The sequence below is a fragment of the Hyalella azteca genome, unplaced genomic scaffold, assembly GCF_000764305.2.
Source record: "Hyalella azteca isolate HAZT.00-mixed unplaced genomic scaffold, Hazt_2.0.2 contig13515, whole genome shotgun sequence".
Lineage (NCBI taxonomy): Eukaryota > Metazoa > Arthropoda > Malacostraca > Amphipoda > Hyalellidae > Hyalella > Hyalella azteca.
The window spans coordinates 808678-826748 of NW_025943433.1; the positions used below are offsets into that span (position 1 = coordinate 808678).

Consider the following 18071-nt stretch of genomic DNA (forward strand, 5'->3'; position numbering starts at 1 on the left):
AGTAAGCATGTACAAGTGGCAAGCCTCTTTGAGTTGCTGCCAAGACAAATAATTGTCAAGTAAGCTAAGTACGAGGCTACACGTTCGCTCGGTTCCGATGAGCGTGAATTAAAGCATGAAATAATTCGGACGGTGTAAGAAATTATGTTGAACGTCTACTAGAACGTTGAACGCAATTCATGAAATACTCTTACGTGTAATCGACAAGGCCAGCACGCTCCGACGCGTCCATTACAAATTTCATTTTGGGTGTTGAAAATATATTGCAATAATTCCATCAAAAATATTTATAGATTAGAAATGAACATAACATTAGGTTACAATTTTAATAGTTGCAGTGCTCATACAGGTAAAGTTAACTGACTGGGCAGGACTTTTAGGAATGTAATACCTTTTTACTTCAATCAAATTGCTTCGTGATATTTAAGTTTTACTTTTTTCCAGAAAAAAAAGTGTTCTGCGCAACGTGCATCCCTTACTCCTCTATAATGTGGAATCATGATTCAAAGCAAAAAAATTTTATGAACATTTTTAGAAGACTAAGAGCTATTACTACACTGAGTTGAACTTTCATTTCACTGGTAGACAGATTTTATTGAAAATACCTTTTTAACCGTAATAAGATTCTTGTGAAAGCTGATATCATTTCTTGTAAATTTATATGAAGACTAAAGGGAAACGAATGAGAGAGAAACTCTCCTAGGGCAAATCCTCGGCTGGGGTCGCCGATGGAATAGAGCAATAAAGTAACGGAACTTCACAAAACTGTCACGTGTCGCCAATTCTGTTCAAAGTTTTTCCAACCAAAATGCATCTCTATGGAACGGAGATGAGTGAGCTCGTAAGTTACAGAATTCATCTGCCAAAAAAATTCTGCTGAAGAATAATCAATTCAGCAAGAAAAATATTTCATCAATCAAACTTTATTTATTTATTTATTTATTTGGTGAAGTCATGCAGATGTCCGAACTAATTTCATCGAAATGGAAATAGTATATAAATACTGCAACGTGTTTGTTTGAATTCGATAAAAATTTCATTATACTCTAAATGTCAGCCGCTGTCACGCACCATGAAAACTGACATAGAGTCTTCCGACGAAATTACATTGGTTGACTGCGAGATTAGGGCGACGCGACTTCCTTAGCCAAATCATGACTCAAGAGTTAAAACTCACACTTCTATGAGGCTTTAAGCTCTTAAGAGTGATGATGAAGCAAAATTTTGACGCCATGCTGAAGTTTTGTACCTCGTCTACAATTTTTGGAGCATTGTTTGCAGCTCATATTTTCCAAGGCGCCCTCGGATCAGGGGTAAAAATAGACGGAGACGTCATACTCGGTGGACTATTCCCGGTGCATGAAAAAGGCGAGACAACTTCGTGTTCATCTACAATTTACAACCGAGGAATACAAAGACTCGAGGCAATGTTATACGCGGTGGATCTCATAAACAAAGATACCACGTTGTTGCCATACGTCTCTCTTGGAGTTAATATTCTAGACACCTGCTCCAAAGACACGTACGCCTTGAACCAATCTTTGGAATTCATTCGAGGGTCCTTAGACGCTATGGACGTTTCCGGATTGGAATGCTCTGACAAGAAGCCTCCAAGGGTAAAGTACCACGCTAAGCCCGTCAAAGGAGTCATTGGAGGCAGTTACAGCTCCGTCAGCCAACAGGTGGCCAATCTCTTCCGCCTCTTCAGGATCCCGCAGATTAGCCCTGCCTCGACAGCGAAGGCCCTCTCTGACAAAGACAGGTTCGAATTTTTCGCCAGAACGGTGCCTCCTGATACCTTCCAAGTACGGGCTTTGGTAGACATCCTCCAAGTTTTCAACTGGTCTTACGTTTCAGCAATTTACTCTGAAGGGTCTTACGGAGAGTCCGGATTTGATGAATTCCACAAACTCTCGCAGATTAGGAACATCTGCATCGCGCTGGCTACGAAGATCCCTCACAATGCTAACCACAATTTCTTGGACAGCGCCCTCAGAAGCCATATGAAGAAGACCACCGCAACCGCCATGGTTCTTTTTACCAGAATGGATGATACCAAGTAAGTGCTAAGATTATCTTACACAATCAATAACCTTATTCTTTATTCAATTACTTGCATGCATGATTTAATACATTGGAAATATAATTAAACATTATGATACTATCATAATGTTCATAAATATAATTAAACGTTATTATATAGGGGAAATATAAGTAAACATTATGTAACTCTTTGGATCTCGAGCCAATTTCATTTAAAATTTGGTTGCAATTTTCTGTCATTCTTCAGAAGTTTCGAATATTTTTAATGACCGTAACATGATGCACATCAAAAAAGTCGTAACTTCTCGTAATATGCATCAGCCAACCACCTTATAGGCTCGCACAATGCTTTTATGTTCTAGCCCCTCGTTGCAATATTCCGTTATACCCTTCCATTCAATGTCTCATCATCCCGTTAAACAGCCCCCAAAACCCTTTAATGAGAAATTGTTGACTATAAAGCGCTAGAATTATACTGTATAAAATAAAATATTTATTCTTATTCGTGATTATTTTTCACGAGCTAATGGTATGATTTTTCATTTCATGTGATTAGTCATACATTATATGACGCTATGTTGTGATTTTCAGTGCAGGATATTTTTATCGCGTTTCAACGAAAACCCATGTTTAAAATGCCCATCTACAAGATTAATCTGTTTTATTTTACAAATTTACTCGATTTTATACAGATTACAACTAGTTCCCTATTTTTTATTAAATAATTCATTTTTTTAATTTAAGCTAATTATAACTTTTACGTTTTCCAAAATTTCAATAAATATTTCTTAGTTCTGTAAATAAGTCATACGATAAAAATAACATTATTCAATAGTTACAAAATCATTTCAGTAATCATGCAATGGATAACAATTTTTTAACCTTATTACTGACTCAAAAACCATTTATTGGCAACTCAAATTAATATTATTCTAACAACTCATTATCAAAATATTATTAAATTCAGAATTTCTCTCCCCGTGAAAAAAAAAAAACTCCAGCAGCGAGGCATTGCAGTGGCTTAACACCATTTTCTTTATGAAGGTCATTCGCAACTTGATGAGAGTCACACAGTCTTTTTTGTCCCGTTATTAGAAAGTTTGTCCAAAGGATGGAGAGTCTCAGCTTGAGGGGGTCGAGGCGCTGCAAATTGATGACGCCTCGAGAAGACGCCTCCTAATCTCAGGCGGCTCAAGTGCACGAAAAGCGCGAGCATTTCTCGGCATGCTGAACATTGACTTCATTTTTAGCGGAAATATTTCCTCGTCTTCTTAGCCTTTCTAATTAAGAGCTCATGAAAGAAGGCAGCGTGAGAAGAAGAGCGTCAGTTAGCCTGTCTCGAAAAATTTAAAGTCCTGAAAGCACTTCCGGAGATCTAAACAGCTTCTGAGCATTCGCATTTATCTTGATTTTTGCAGTCGAACAGTGAGACATTGAATTAAATGAACGACATTGACTCCATTGAATTATTCCTCTTTGTATAAATTTTTGAACCCTAATTTTTCTTTGGTAGGTTCCATTTATTAGGGAATTATAGTACCACAGTGCGCTTAATACTCCAAGAAAGCTTTCTTGAAGCATTTAGCGTGAACACATTGTAGAAATCGAACTTGTCTAACACATTGTAGAAATCGATCTTAACTGCACATTTACTTTCGCTTTTTATCTACCATGACCACAGGGAACAATAAATTCTTCTCGCAAGACTTAATAAATCTGTGGGTGGTGAAGGATCCTGCCACTGCTCGTCACAGTTACAATTCATGTTCCCTAACAAGACCACCGGTGCTTGCGAGCGCATAAAGATCTGTCCTGAGATTATCTTCGAAAATCCTCTTAAGAAAGCCCCGATCCTCTTCAATAATTTGGCAAGGATATCCCGGAAAGAATTTCGAGTAAAACTCCGTCTACATCGAGAGGGCAGATGAGGCCTAATCTAATTTTTTATATCACCGTTATATAATGAGGCTTTATAGTCAAATTTTTATCGAATGTAACACATAAAAATTGTCTACTATTCTCATCCGTGACATATGTCCCAGAATATTTTTGAATAATGTTAGCGCAAAAAATATGATCTTATTTTATGATAAAGTTACTGCCAGAGAAAAGAACTCGTATACGAAATTCTGAACTCGACCAATATTATAAACCATTTTCTTTTTGGAGGGAAAATAAAAGTAATAATGGAAAATGTATCTCATTAGTTCATGAAACACACTTCTACTGATGATTGAACGTCAAATTGATTTCTACGCTTTATCATGAATTTTAGTTTCTTTGTTTGACTCATATCTCCGGCTGATGCTTCAGAGTCTTGAATCAATTAATTTACTATTCTGTCTGGTGCGGTGTTATTTTTGTTGACAAAGGAATGGAAATTTTTGCTAAGCCAAACTCGTGATAATTAATTTATGAAAATTGTATTCAAAGCTGTTCAAAATACGATTTCCTGATGGCTGTCCTGGAAATTGAGAATCATAAGTTTTAATTAAGGCTCTATTCTTTCGAAACATTAAAGTGTCTGTAAATACTGTTCGAAAATGAAAAGCCGGCTTGATCCTTTTCCAGAGACATATTTTTTTCAAAACATATGTCAAATTTTTAGGTGGTTCTGAAAAAAAAACATTTTGCCCTTCTTTACAAGGATGACTTTATTTTCATTTTTAGAAAGCTTTTCTCATTCGCACTTAAATTTCCAAAGCAGAAAAAAGTATATCAATCCGTTCTATTTAAATTTAATCCATATATACCTATTGTCAATGTTTGTCGCTCCGCTACAATTTGTCATTCGCTATCTGTCCATTCAAATTTCCCCCTTGCTGAATATTAAGTTTGATCAAAATTATATTTTCTAAGCCCTTAAAAAGATATAAGCACTAATGTGTAATTAGCACAATAGAATATTTATTTTGTTACTACACATAGTGGAAAATTTCAAGAACTCACATAAACTGTGAGAGAAGAGATAGTATACTCAATTTTAGCTAGAGACTTTCGCAAGGTTGCATCTCTGTCAAGCAGTCACTGGTGATATAACGAACTCGTGAACATTTCTGACAATGGGGGAATTGAGGCATTTCTCAGTTAAGATTGCTTCGTAGCTCAACATCCGAAATTATTTCATTTCTCAACGAGGGAGATGTTCGATGAATTTCTTTTAACCGACTAATGATTTTGCTTGGGTTGTGCAAATCCAAACGTAGAAAATGTCGAGCATAAACATTTACTGAAATTTAGTTCTATCGAGAACATGTATCAGTCTCAGACAATCCTAGCTTTGATGGAGTGCACTTTTGTTAAAACGATTTGAGTCGCTTGCAATTCGAAGTCATGTAAAGGTCTGAAAAACCCGCAGATAGATGGAAAAATATATCAATGTTTGTTTTGATCAATTCAAAGTATTTTTTGACCAACAATTTTTCAAGAACCCATGTTTTTTTGTGCTCGCTCAGTGTCAGTGGACGGAGTAGAAAACGAACTTGGAAACGCGTTACCAGGACGGGATCTCACGGTCTCCGTTTATACCGTAGATGTCATAGCCGTATTTTATATCTTTCTTTGGGGAATATTAATGTCACAATTGATAATAAGATCTCACATTGGAGTGGTAAATGCATTTTACGTGTAAATTCGCCATTTTTTATGCACATTTCTATTTGGTTTACAATAGCTTATAATTTTCAGAAAAACGGATGTGACCACACTTGAATATATTTGGAAAACCCTCTCCAGATAAAATATTTTTTTAAATATTCCTTGTCAAATATGTTGTCCGAATATGTTTCCGACAGCAGTTATTAAACTATCATTTTCTTCTTTAAAAATGATGGTTTATGTGTCTCTATGATTAGAGGCAACACTAATTACATTGATTACACTGCACCAATTAAAACTCGATGTAATTCTGTGAGTCTCATATCACCGAACTTTTAAAATAAATTAGTCGTAAAGATAGAATTTACTATAGTGGGTAGCATCAACAACAATACTAAAGACTCTCGTACACACGTTCGTACGCTGATTGTTGTAGCGGTCGCATGGAGCCGTGCCGTAGAAGTTCTTGTAAAGCTCAAACACGAATTTCTTTGCTGGTGTCGTTCGCCGTAATTCTGCTGTTTAGACATTCAAGTTTAGTTCGAGTCTGGGGATCAAAAACATTTTTCTCACTCACTTCTGATGCGTTTTCAGAATATATATTGCACATAAAGATACACATATATTGCAGCACAAAGCCACCCGCAACAAGCTAGAAATTCAAAAAGAAGAAATGTCATTTCAATTCTAATGTAATTTTTTGTTATAATAAAAGAGTCCTGTTGAAACAATGGATTGTAATTCATATTGATGTGCACTTGAATTCTCTTGCTTGTTTTTCAGTTATTTCCGATTTACTTTAATCTTTATCTAATTTTGCTATATTTGTTTTTTGTGTTACATTCCCCTTTATTGCATTACTCATTCGCTATCTCCCCTTACATCATTTACCATTTTCTTACAATTTCGTTTGTTCTGTTATATTTTTCAGATTACTCATGAATTCTAACTTTCATTTCTTTTTTTTCGTTTATCTTTCGAATTTTTTTATTTTCAAAATTCTCCTTTCTGTCAAAAACGGCCCTCACAACTATGATCGTCTCTGTGTGCCGTGGACAGGAAGGTGCTCGAGGCCGCGGGGCGTCTCGGGGCGGCGCGGCACTTCCATTGGGTTGGGTCCGACGGCTGGGGGAAGCAGCGCCATCTGGTGGAGGGCCTTGAAGACGTCGCAGAAGGAGCCATCACCATAGAGCTCACCAGCAAGGTGCCTTCACAAAATTAATCTTATTCAACGCCTACTGGTTCATATAATATTTCTTTTTTATGATTGATTCTTTGCAATTGTATGTTTCCGCCCATTATTTCACATGTGAGCACACAGAAGTGTGGAGGGTCCACCCGTCCACCATTAATTATCTGGTAGAAACTACACTACCATTTATATGTCCGCTAGTATAGAAGAAAAATAAACACTCCACGATATAATCAATGTAACTTTAAAAAAACACACGAAGTCTCTAAAACTAACATTGAAACTAATACATATAACTGCAAAACCGGATTAATACGGCCCGTGGCATTGAAAATAACCTTACGTTAGAACAGCGGAACTCATGCCAAAGTTGCTTGGCTTAGAGGATATATTTTTCATTCCACATATAATGGACGCAGCCGGTGGAGGGCTTCAATCAGCACATGAAGTCTCTGACTCCGGAGGGTAACGTGCGCAACCCTTGGTTCGTTGAGTACTGGGAGACTTTCTTCGGCTGTCACCTCAACACGCGTCCCACCGAAGACCTAGCTTGTGACCCCGACTTCCGGCTCTCTGTTCAGGAAGGCTTCCAGCAGGACTCCAAGGCATGAGCATCTGTACTAACATCAAATATCATATTCTATCAATAATTTCATTAATTAATATGTAGGTGGCATCTTGTTACATTACAATTCATCGAATAAATTCACTGTATGAGTTGCTTGGGTAATTCGCGTCTTACAAATTATTGTTTCAATTAAAACATCGAACTAATAAATTAATGTCCAGTATTAGCGCAAACATCACTATAATTGAAGGCATGGATGGCTGAGATCGTGGCATGACTTTTATTCTGTAAATTTCTCGCCGCTAGAATTCGCAATTTGCGGAGTGCTGCCGAAGCTTGCATGAAATAAATCACGCGTCGGTGCACTGTGTTATAAAATAATTGTTTACATTGGCTTTAAATCAATAACTGCACTCAGGCCCATTTCGTGTTAGACGGAGTGTTTGCATAGGCTTTAAAGTCGTGCCTTGTGTGCAGGTGCAGTTCGTGGTGGACGGAGTGTTTGCATAGGCTTTAAAGTCGTGCCTTGTGAGCAGGTGCAGTTCGTGGTGGACGGAGTGTTTGCCTTTGCTCACGCGCTCCAGGCGCTGCATGACAGCGTCTGTCGTGGGCAGACAGGAATGTGCGAACAGATGAGGCGATACGATGGAGGAGATTTCTACCGCGAGTATCTTCTGAAGGTCAACTTCACTAGTAAGTGGTCTTCCTCCTATAATTTATTTGCTCATAATGCTAGAAGATTATGAGCGTGTATTACATCTCATCTAACTTCTTGACTAGGGGGTCATTGAAATGCTTTTTTTTCGATCCAGTCAGTAGTAATATGGAAGAAATTTTAATAGTGATACCTGTATAAAAACAAATGTCCTCTTTTTGAAAATTAACTACTTGGTATTTCACTGAACCAAAAGATTTCGTGCTCAAATTTGTGATCGTTTCGAATAATTGTGATCGTTTCGAATAATCATCATTATCAGTTAGCGAGTTTTTCATAACTTAATTTTACCTGAGATTTTTTGGCTGATTCAGACTAATGCAAGTGTACATAAATTAGGAAGAAAATGTGTTCCTTTCTTTTCTAACGATGTCCACAACTATGCATTTCCATATGAAGTAAATTAATACAACAAATTTTTGCTTATAATTAAACTCGTCGAGTGTATCATAAGGTCAAATGACATTTACCTTCAAAACTCGCATTAGCATCATCTATGCGTTAAAATTGAGGGCACTATTGAAATTTTTCAATAAGAAGTTCTCGATTGTAACTATTAGTAATTTTATAGACGCCTTTACTGTTTCGTAATAATTCTCTAAATACTAAACCACTCAAAACTTCTCAATTTTAACTTCTTAACTTCTTTTGTTTTGCCAGACATCGTGGGATCGCAGGTCAAGTTTGACGAGCGAGGCGATGGCCCCTCGCGTTACACCATCTACAACTTCAGGAAAATATCACACAGAACATACAACTATACAGTGAGTTTCTATAGACAAAGTTTCGCGGGGAATAACTAGTTACGAAAAAGGTTTCATTGAAGACCAGAGAATTCGTTTTATTGACAATTTGCTTATTATTTTTTTCAATAGATCGAACAAGAAATAAAAATGTCCTTCGGTAATCTGAATTTCGATTTACCCGTGCAAACAAAAAATCTTGTTCGATCTATTGAAAAAAAAAACTAATAAGAAAATTGTCAATAAAACGAATTCTCTGGTCTTCAATGAAACCTGCTTAAAGGAACAAATTTTGCCAGCATATTCTAATATATAAATAGGCATCTGATTTTTTAATACAAGTCGGCACGCATTGAGCCGACTTGTATTATATTGCGCTTTTGAAACCACGAAGTTATGTTACTCTTAGTAGATTTTTCTGCAAACAGTAATTTTTGCGCAAAAAATTTCATACTATTACCGTACTAAAATTTTGTAGTTTCAATAGCGCACTTGTCAATTTTTTAATCTCTGAACCGTGCATTATTTAAAAATTTCCATTCGTCCGTTGTTTTATTTAACTACACTCAACGATCACAAATTATAAAGTTATATTTGATGGATGTTATGGTCATTGGAACGTTGAATCCGCTATCTTGAGCTTGCGTTTCTCAAAATATTATTTTTACAAATAATTTGTGGTCCTTGAGACCAGGCAATCAGAGTGAGACGAAGGTGCTTTTCAAAACAGAACTTCTTCTAATCTCCCGAGCAGCTCAGCCAATAAGTGTGGTAATCCCTCGTCCAAATGAAGAAAATATTTTCTCTACGGATTTTGCTTCTATTTTATTTATATACTCAATAGAAAGGCTTCCCATTCTTTCGCTTCAAAGCTGATCCGACGTACAGTCCTTGAAGATATTTTGGCGAAAGAAAAACGTGGAAAGCCGTCACCATTTAAACATCAGGCCCTCGAAATTTTGCTCTTTCTGTTCTTCGTGATAAACGCCATGGCATTGCTTTGTGTACAGCTCATGTCCCTCAATCTGTATTTTAAAAAATTGAAATATAATTATGGGAAGCTTGTGTCAAAACAACCAAGAAAAGGCCTAAAGTCCAGGCAAAAAAAATCCGTAACGACAAGGTAGACAAATTCTAATAGACTCTCCGAAATCCCAAAATATTAGAAAATAATACCCAATAATATGAAAAAAAACTCTCTTGCACGTCCTGCCAGGTTGTCGGCCTCTGGGACAGTCACCTGGACTTGGACCCCATGAAAGTTGTATTCTCTGAGAATTCCTCTGAAGCACCGAGCTCCGTTTGCTCCCACCCATGCAAAGTTGGGGAGATCAAGATCATGCAGCAGGTGAGGCACCTTCTTGTTGGGGAGATCAAGATCATGCAGCAGGTGAGACACCTTCTTGTTGGGGAGATCAAGATCATGCAGCAGGTGAGACACCTTCTTGTTGGGGAGATCATGATCATGCAGCAGGTGAGGCACCTTCTTGTTGGGGAGATCAAGATCATGCAGCAGGCGAGACACCTTCTTGTTGGGGAGATCATGATCATGCAGCAGGTGAGTCACCTTCTTGTTGGGGAGATCAAGATCTTATTTGCAGTTATGGTGCATCTATAATGAAGTCCTCAAGCCAATTTTAAGCTCAAGTTGAATATTTTCGCGATTGTTTAGGATCTAAACTTTAAAATTTTGTTCTTTTCTTTGACATTTTTACAGTAATGTTTTGTCAGTTTTTAGTCTCAAAGCGTAAGTACCTCCGAATTTTCCCCCAAAAAAATTCAATTTTTAAATTAAAATAAAATCGAAAACTTGTGCAAAGCTGTATGAATAAAGAATGTTTAAATTTTCTCGAGTACTTTATAGTAATGACTATTTATCAAAAGATTTAATTGACAAAAAAATGAATGCACATTGCGCACGTTTTATTGTCGATAAAAGTGATTTCCATTGGGCAATGAAAAAAGTTTTTGAGCTTTGCCACATCCCAGAAAGATTACATTAAAAGTTTCTGTAATTGTGACTGGCTTGTAGACATAATAAAGAGGAGTTTCTTTAAACTCAGTCTCGTGAGAATCAGTCCTGTGGGAATTTTTTATCCGCCGAACACACCTGTTGCTCGACTGGTTTGAGCTTTGACTCATTTAAAGCTTCCAAAGTTTGAGCTCAAGTTTCACTTTATTTATTCGGTTTTGTGGTTAGTAGTTATGCTGCAATCCCGAATCTTTTTCTTCCTTCGTCAATTTCAATCTCTACAGCTCCAGTTGCTCCTTTGATAGATTCTTCCATCGTTCTAAAACTCTGACCTCCAAGTTGACGAAGTTTTTGACTAAATTTCCCCAAAAGTAGGAAAGGAAGTTCCGAAACTTTTTCATACAATGTTTTTTCTTGTTCATCCAGAAATCTTTAAAGAAACTATATACGAGAGGGCTTCAAAAAGTTCGTGGGAAAACAACAGTTTGAAAAAGTGCCAAAGTCATAAGTTTATTTTTATACATATGCTTTATCTATGTCAGTACATTTCTGTGAACGCTGATACCAGCTACTGTAAAAAGTCCATCTGTGTAAGCGTCATGCGATATGAACCATGTTTTTGCAGTTATTTTTTCCACCCAAGCTACACCATCAATTTGATGTTTGACCTGGCCTCTGTTTCGGCAGATGCCTGTTACATGAACGGTTGTTGCTTTTAAAGCAGAATCTCGCGTTTGTAACATTAATTTAAGAGTTTAATTGACAACAAGTTATAAAACGTTGGCACATGATCGTTGTGCTGCATTGGCATCTTATTCTTTTCACTGAATTTTCAGTTATGTAATTTTCTACGAACTTTTTGAAGCCCCTAGTACATAGACAATTATAAGGGATCAAAGACTCCTAAAAAATGCAACTGAATGTACAAGCAGTCAGTTTTCTTCACAAGATGTATAAAAGCCTAGGAACAACTGTTGTTCTTAAAGACGACCTCTACAATAGCAGTTATTTACGTATTTGTCGTCTTCCATATTCTATTCCGTCATTGATGAAATAACTCGTCGCAGGATGTGTACTTCTCGATTTTTGTCAGTTAGTGAAAATACTGCAAATGGTTTATGTAAACAAATTAACATATAAATGAACAAACTTACTTACACTTTAATATAATGGTGATATAATCGTGAATAGCTCTTCAATATTTCAACAAGAATATTCCAAGATGAAAGTAGTAATAAATATCCAAGGATAAATAAATAGATCCTTACCAAAACAGTGGGGACACGGTGCTGTCTCACCAGTCGCAACCCGTAAATAATTATTGTGACACAAATCTATTCTCCTAGGACGTGCCTACTTCTACGTAGATAATTTTCAGTATCTCGTACTGAACATGACATATCGACATCTGCGGCTGCAGTTCTTATTCTGGACAAATTTAGTTTCCTTCTGATCAATTGCCTTACATTATCCAGGCTGCTTATGAATCAAAGCTACTTCAGTTGCAAGTCTTACTAATTCAAGCGTATAGGGTAAATTGCCCCCCTTTCCAAACCCCCCCCCCCTCATATCTCTTCATATCTTTCAAGCGTTAGTTAGCTGTTGAGGTGATAAGGTCAGCATGTTCACTATTCACTCCCATTTACCATTACCCACTTATTATTACAATATTATCTCTGTCCTTAATAAGGGCGATACCTGCTGTTGGATTTGTACGGCTTGCAAGCCCTACGAGATGATGGTGAACCAATCAGCATGTAAGGACTGCGGCCCAGGCTGGTGGCCCCACGACAACATGAGCTCTTGTTACAAGCTCCCCCACCGCTACATGAAGTGGGACACGCTCTTCGCTCTCGTGCCCATGGCCATATCGTGCGTTGGCTCTTTCTTCACTCTGACAGTGATTGGCATTTTTTTAAAGTACCATGACACTCCAGTGGTGAAGGCATCGGGACGGGAATTATCCTACATGCTCCTGTGTGGTATCCTCATATGTTATCTCAACACCTTCCTTCTCATCGCAACTCCAGGAGTGATAATCTGCGCGTGTCAGAGGTGAACGATCGTGATGAAGTTTTGTGAAAAAAATATTTATCATTAGTAATTATAAAAAAGTAATATTGAATAAATAACAAGAAAACTTCATTATTTCACTACTTCTTATTTTTCTCGTTGCTGCTCGCCTGCAATAATTCAAACTCATTTCCCAATCAAAACTTTTTCCAAAATACCAAAGTTTTCGGAAATAATATTTTAAACTATCACGAAAATTTAGTAATGGGAACTGACGCTAAAATACGAAGCCAGATCTTAGTCATAATGTGATCTTTAATGAATAGTCATTACATTAAGTATAATAAACTTCAAGCTGCCAGTCAAGCCACTGACGTGTCAATATTTATCTTGGTATTTTTCAATGAATTGCACCGTGAGACGCTATAATTAGTTTCAACCGCTATAATCGCTTATTCACTACTTTCACGCTGAGCGAATATAACTCATCTAGATGGACTTGGTCCTGATGCATGAAGGTTTTTATAAACAAATTATATAATTAATGCCTTCGCGATATAAAATTTTATTTAGCTTATAAAAATCTGCATTTAAGGGCAAGCCATAAATAAGAATCAATATTTAAGACTGAAAACTATCACAACCTTTACTATATCATTTGTAACAATTAGTAACAACCACCAATTTTGACGAATAGTTTGACACTAATTAGTAAGAACCACTAATTTTGACGAATAGTTCAACTATGTTCACTCCTTTTAGGTATCAATCATGTTTGGTGGCTAGCAGCCTCCGGTTGTAAACATCGCACTATTTTTAACCTTCCTCAAGTAAGAAGCAGCCAAACAAATTCTGTCTTGCCGTACAGAAAAAATTTCGCTTTCCCTTAACTTTGGTGAGATGCTGCTAGATTGTAATACTTTCCAGTATCGAAAACCATCTACTTCAAATCAGGTTTCATTCGAGTAGAGAAAAGTTATTGGAGTAGTTTAGCGACGTTATAATTCATTATTGTCGATACCAGCATAAGAAAAAATTCCATACACAGTTTACCTTTTTGTGTTTGTAAATGCTTCCTTTACGGACATGAAGAATAATATCGTTGTTAACTCTTTTTAATGTCAATTTCCAAAATGATGCAATAAAGTATTTTTCAGTGGACTAGGAATCGAATAACCGATTAGCTTATATTTTTCAAGATTTTATCTTAAATTTTGAAGTACTTTTTCGTGGATTTCTATGCGTTACTTAACCACAAAGCTCACCCTCAGCAGGAGGCCATATGTCTTGCTCCTTTGTTCATCAGAAATAACCTGAGTGACCGAATTCTCTAAACAATCACCCCTGCGTGCCGCTCTACAGACTACACAGCATTTTACTGCAGTTCTCAGTTGAAGATTTAATTTTACCGTGCATGGGATTTTTTTACACTTCCTTTCTGATGTTCTCTTTCATGTGTGCTACCATCGCGCCGTGCAAGCGACCTCTTGTACGTGTGTGTTAACTTCTTCTTCATTTCAAATGATCTTTTTTCATTCTTGGAATCTTTGAGATACTTACACCGCATCTCCTTTGTTAGCTCCCGTACACTGGCACATTTCAGACGTAAATCCTGTTGAAGACATAGATCCTCCTAAATCCCCATTGTTTCTGAATAATTTCTTATTAGTTTTTAGTCGTTCTCATGTAACTCCATTACTTAAATGTCCAGTTTTCCAATTCTTTTATCATATATTGTGAATTTTTCTCAAAGATTCGGCGTCGGGTTCGGATTCTCCCTCATTTACTCGGCATTGTTGACGAAGACAAATCGAATATCGAGAATATTTGACTCGGCTTCACGATCAGCGCGGCGTCCTGGCTTCATCAGCCCCAAGAGTCAAGTGATCATCACATGCTTCCTCGTGTCCATTCAGGTCAACTTTCTAGTTAAAACTTAAGACATTAAGTTATATTTGCGCTTGGCTTGTTTGACAAGTTGACAGAATAATTATTAAAAATTGTCTCATACAAGTAAGAGTTAGACAAGTATTATTAAATTTATTATTATTATTTACTAATTTATTAATTATTACTTTCGTTTTCAATGAGTCAGAAACTCAAATATTCCTAATTTTGTTCTTTTTGTTTTGTTCAAAATAATGGCATCAAATAATGCAATTGATGATTTTAATGGAAAACTTGAGTAATTTGAGACTTATTCACTAAATTTATTTCAATTATATTAATTTTGGACCAGTGAGTGCTGGATGTAACCATTTGCCGTCAATGCCACTTAACTGCCACTCAGCAGACACAGCACTTAACTGCCACTCAGCAGACACAGCACTTAATTGCCACTCAGCAGACACAGCACTTAACTGCCACTCAGCAGACACTGCACTTAACTGCCACTCAGCAGACACTGCACTTAACTGCCACTCAGCAGACACTGCACTTATATTATTAATATTTGTTATGTTATTTATATAACATTAGTTTTTGTTGGAAACTTTTCCAGAACAATCACTTTCTCACTTAAAATACTCAACTTGCTTATTCAGTTCGCTTTAGTTTTAAATATTAAAATATTATCTTACGTTGCCGCGTTTCCTCGCAGGTTGCGGCCACCATAGTTTGGTTAATTTTGGAAGAGCCTGGAGCAAGATTCGAGTACCCAAGCCGCAGAGAAGTAATTTTAAAATGCCGTATAAAAGATTCCTCATTCATGGTTTCCCTGGTCTACAACATGGTGCTTATCACCACTTGCACTATTTATGCGATCAAAACTAGAAAAATTCCAGAAAATTTCAATGAGAGCAAATTCATCGGGTTCACGATGTATACAACATGCATCATATGGCTCGCTTTCGTGCCAATTTACTTTGGAACAGGCAACACCTTTGAGGTAAGCAAGTTTCTAATATAAACCAAAGAATACTAAGTTAATGTCATTTAACTTTAGAATTTATGATATTTTTGACATGGTGTAACAGAAATGGGTTGGTCATGTTGCAGTACATTATTTCGTGTAATTATAAATACAAAATACGCACTACACATTCGTTGCACTACGAAAATTTTCTATAATTTCAGGTGCAGATCACGACTTTGTGCATCTCGATCTCGCTGTCGGCGACCGTGGCTCTCATCTGCCTTTACTCGCCAAAAATTTACATAATCATATACCAACCTGAGAAAAACGTTCGCAAACTAACCATGAACAGCGCAATCTACAAGAAGTCACAAACTCATTCTACTGGTGCGTCATTTGACCAAGGTAAAATACTAGTATTGATATTGATAATTTAATCTTTTCAACGTTATGCAATCGATTCATTAATTTTTAAACAATTTTCCGATATTTTAACCACAATGCAAACCTTGCACAATAACCTTTTCCGATAGGGTAATCTGTACTGTAACCTCCTACTGATCTCAAATGAAGTCATGCAAAAATTTATTGATATCATACTTGTTCGCGTGATAACGCATATCAAACCTCCTTGATAAATAACAAACTTTGATGTCGTATTTACAACATTACGTCCGCTGAGGAAGTATTGCTTCAAATGCTCAATCACTCTTGCCGGAGAATTCATGAAGATAACTCAATTACCCAAGTTTGGTTTGTGTTTTGATTACTTCTATAATATTTTTGTGCGTTCCGTATACATTCGATGATTAACTCTAGGATGAGTTTTTGAATCCATACTGAATCCATTTAAACTTCTAACTTCATCCTTATGTGGAAATAAACTTTCAACGAGTCTTTCTCTTTTTCGCAATACACGACATTTGATTTCATTTTTAGCGCATTTTCTCCTTTATGGGAAAAATGCACTATTGTGCTCGCCATGTCCGTCTGTCTGTCTGTCCGTCTATCCGTCCGTCTGTCCGTGACCTCAAGTTTTTGTCGACGAGAAAATGCGCTCTCTGTCACTCACTGCAGTGAGTACTGAGTTATATTTTTTTGTTATGTGACCTCAGCTTGACCTAAGTAATCCACAAGTTTCATGGCTAAAAATATTAAATAACCAAAATAGAAGCAATTAGAATATTAAATAATCATGAAAAAAAATAAAATTATGTTAATAATATAACTTGAGAAGCTTTGTTCTTTCTTGCTATAATCTGCAAAAGCTCATAAACCAAAATCCATTTAGTTTGAAACACATCCAAAACTTTTTCATTCCGATTACTTGCCTTAAGATAAAATTGGATCCATTTGTTGCTCCAATTTAAACATAAAATGAAATCTTTGCAGCATAACACTCATTTAGTTATAAGTTGGGCATAAATGCATTGATTAAAGTTTATTTAAATTAAAAGCTCGATTTATTACAAGCATTTTATAATTGTAGGTGAATTGGCCTATCAATTGATAAAAACTAAATAAATCAATTCGAAAATAAGAAAACGGCAGAAACTGTGATAATAGAACTTGTTATAGAAACACTCCACTGGTAAGTCGAATAAAAATAATCATCTTAATTAAGATTTCCTTTGTCATTTCCAGGTTCTGACAGCGTACGCTTTCAAGCGGCCGTGCCGAGCACACCTTCGAAGACTCGCTCGGAAGGAACAGCAGAAAACGAATCGTTTTTATGAGAAAAGTCGCCATTTAGGGAAAATAAAAGCGCCGTAGAACAAAGCGAAAACTGCGCCGAGCAACATTCGCCCCAAGCTTTAATCAGGCAAGAATGCCCAGCGGCGCTGCGTCGAAACTCAGGACAAAAAGCGACGGAAGTGCAGGAGAACAGCGACTTCGATGCTGATGCATATGCTGATAAATCACACTTGCAGTCGGCAGCATTAAATGAGTTAGACCTGGAACCTCAGAGGCAATTCAGCTCGCCACTTACACCTGATCATAACGGAGCTCAAACGATGATTTTAATGAAGGATTGCAGTGCCAAAGAAAATTTAAGTTATGGATTTAAAGATTCTGTGTTGGATGATATTGACGTGATAAGTTCTTGTTCCACAACTGCTCAATTTCAGGAAAGTCAACCAAACTTGGTGATCTGCGTCACAAAGTATGGAGCTGAGGGGGTAAAAGTGGCCCGAATTCAAGATTGTGCTGAGAATACTGGGAGCTGGTCTTCTTATTCAGAAAGAGATCAAATTTGCCGTGGGAAGAAGACAGATCAGTTGCTTGGGACTACAAAGTACTCCTCCGAAGACCCTTTGCTTGTCGAGTCTACCGACTCCAGTGTAGGAACTCCTCTACACAGGAGCCGCTCTTC

The 18071-nt window shown here is 36.9% G+C and overlaps 1 protein-coding gene across 1 annotated transcript; it reads left to right on the forward strand.

Moving 5' to 3' along the window:
• The first annotated feature begins 985 nt into the window (after positions 1–985).
• On the forward strand, positions 986–17450 carry LOC108670555 (metabotropic glutamate receptor). Its single transcript, XM_018158021.2, has 11 exons — positions 986–2059; positions 6700–6844; positions 7252–7437; positions 7937–8093; positions 8776–8879; positions 10075–10206; positions 12521–12885; positions 14597–14759; positions 15443–15730; positions 15919–16102; positions 17342–17450. The coding sequence occupies exons 1-11, from the start codon at positions 1209–1211 to the stop codon at positions 17431–17433; spliced, it is 2667 nt and encodes an 888-aa protein (XP_018013510.2). The 5' UTR covers positions 986–1208; the 3' UTR covers positions 17434–17450.
• Positions 17451–18071: the final 621 nt, after the last annotated feature.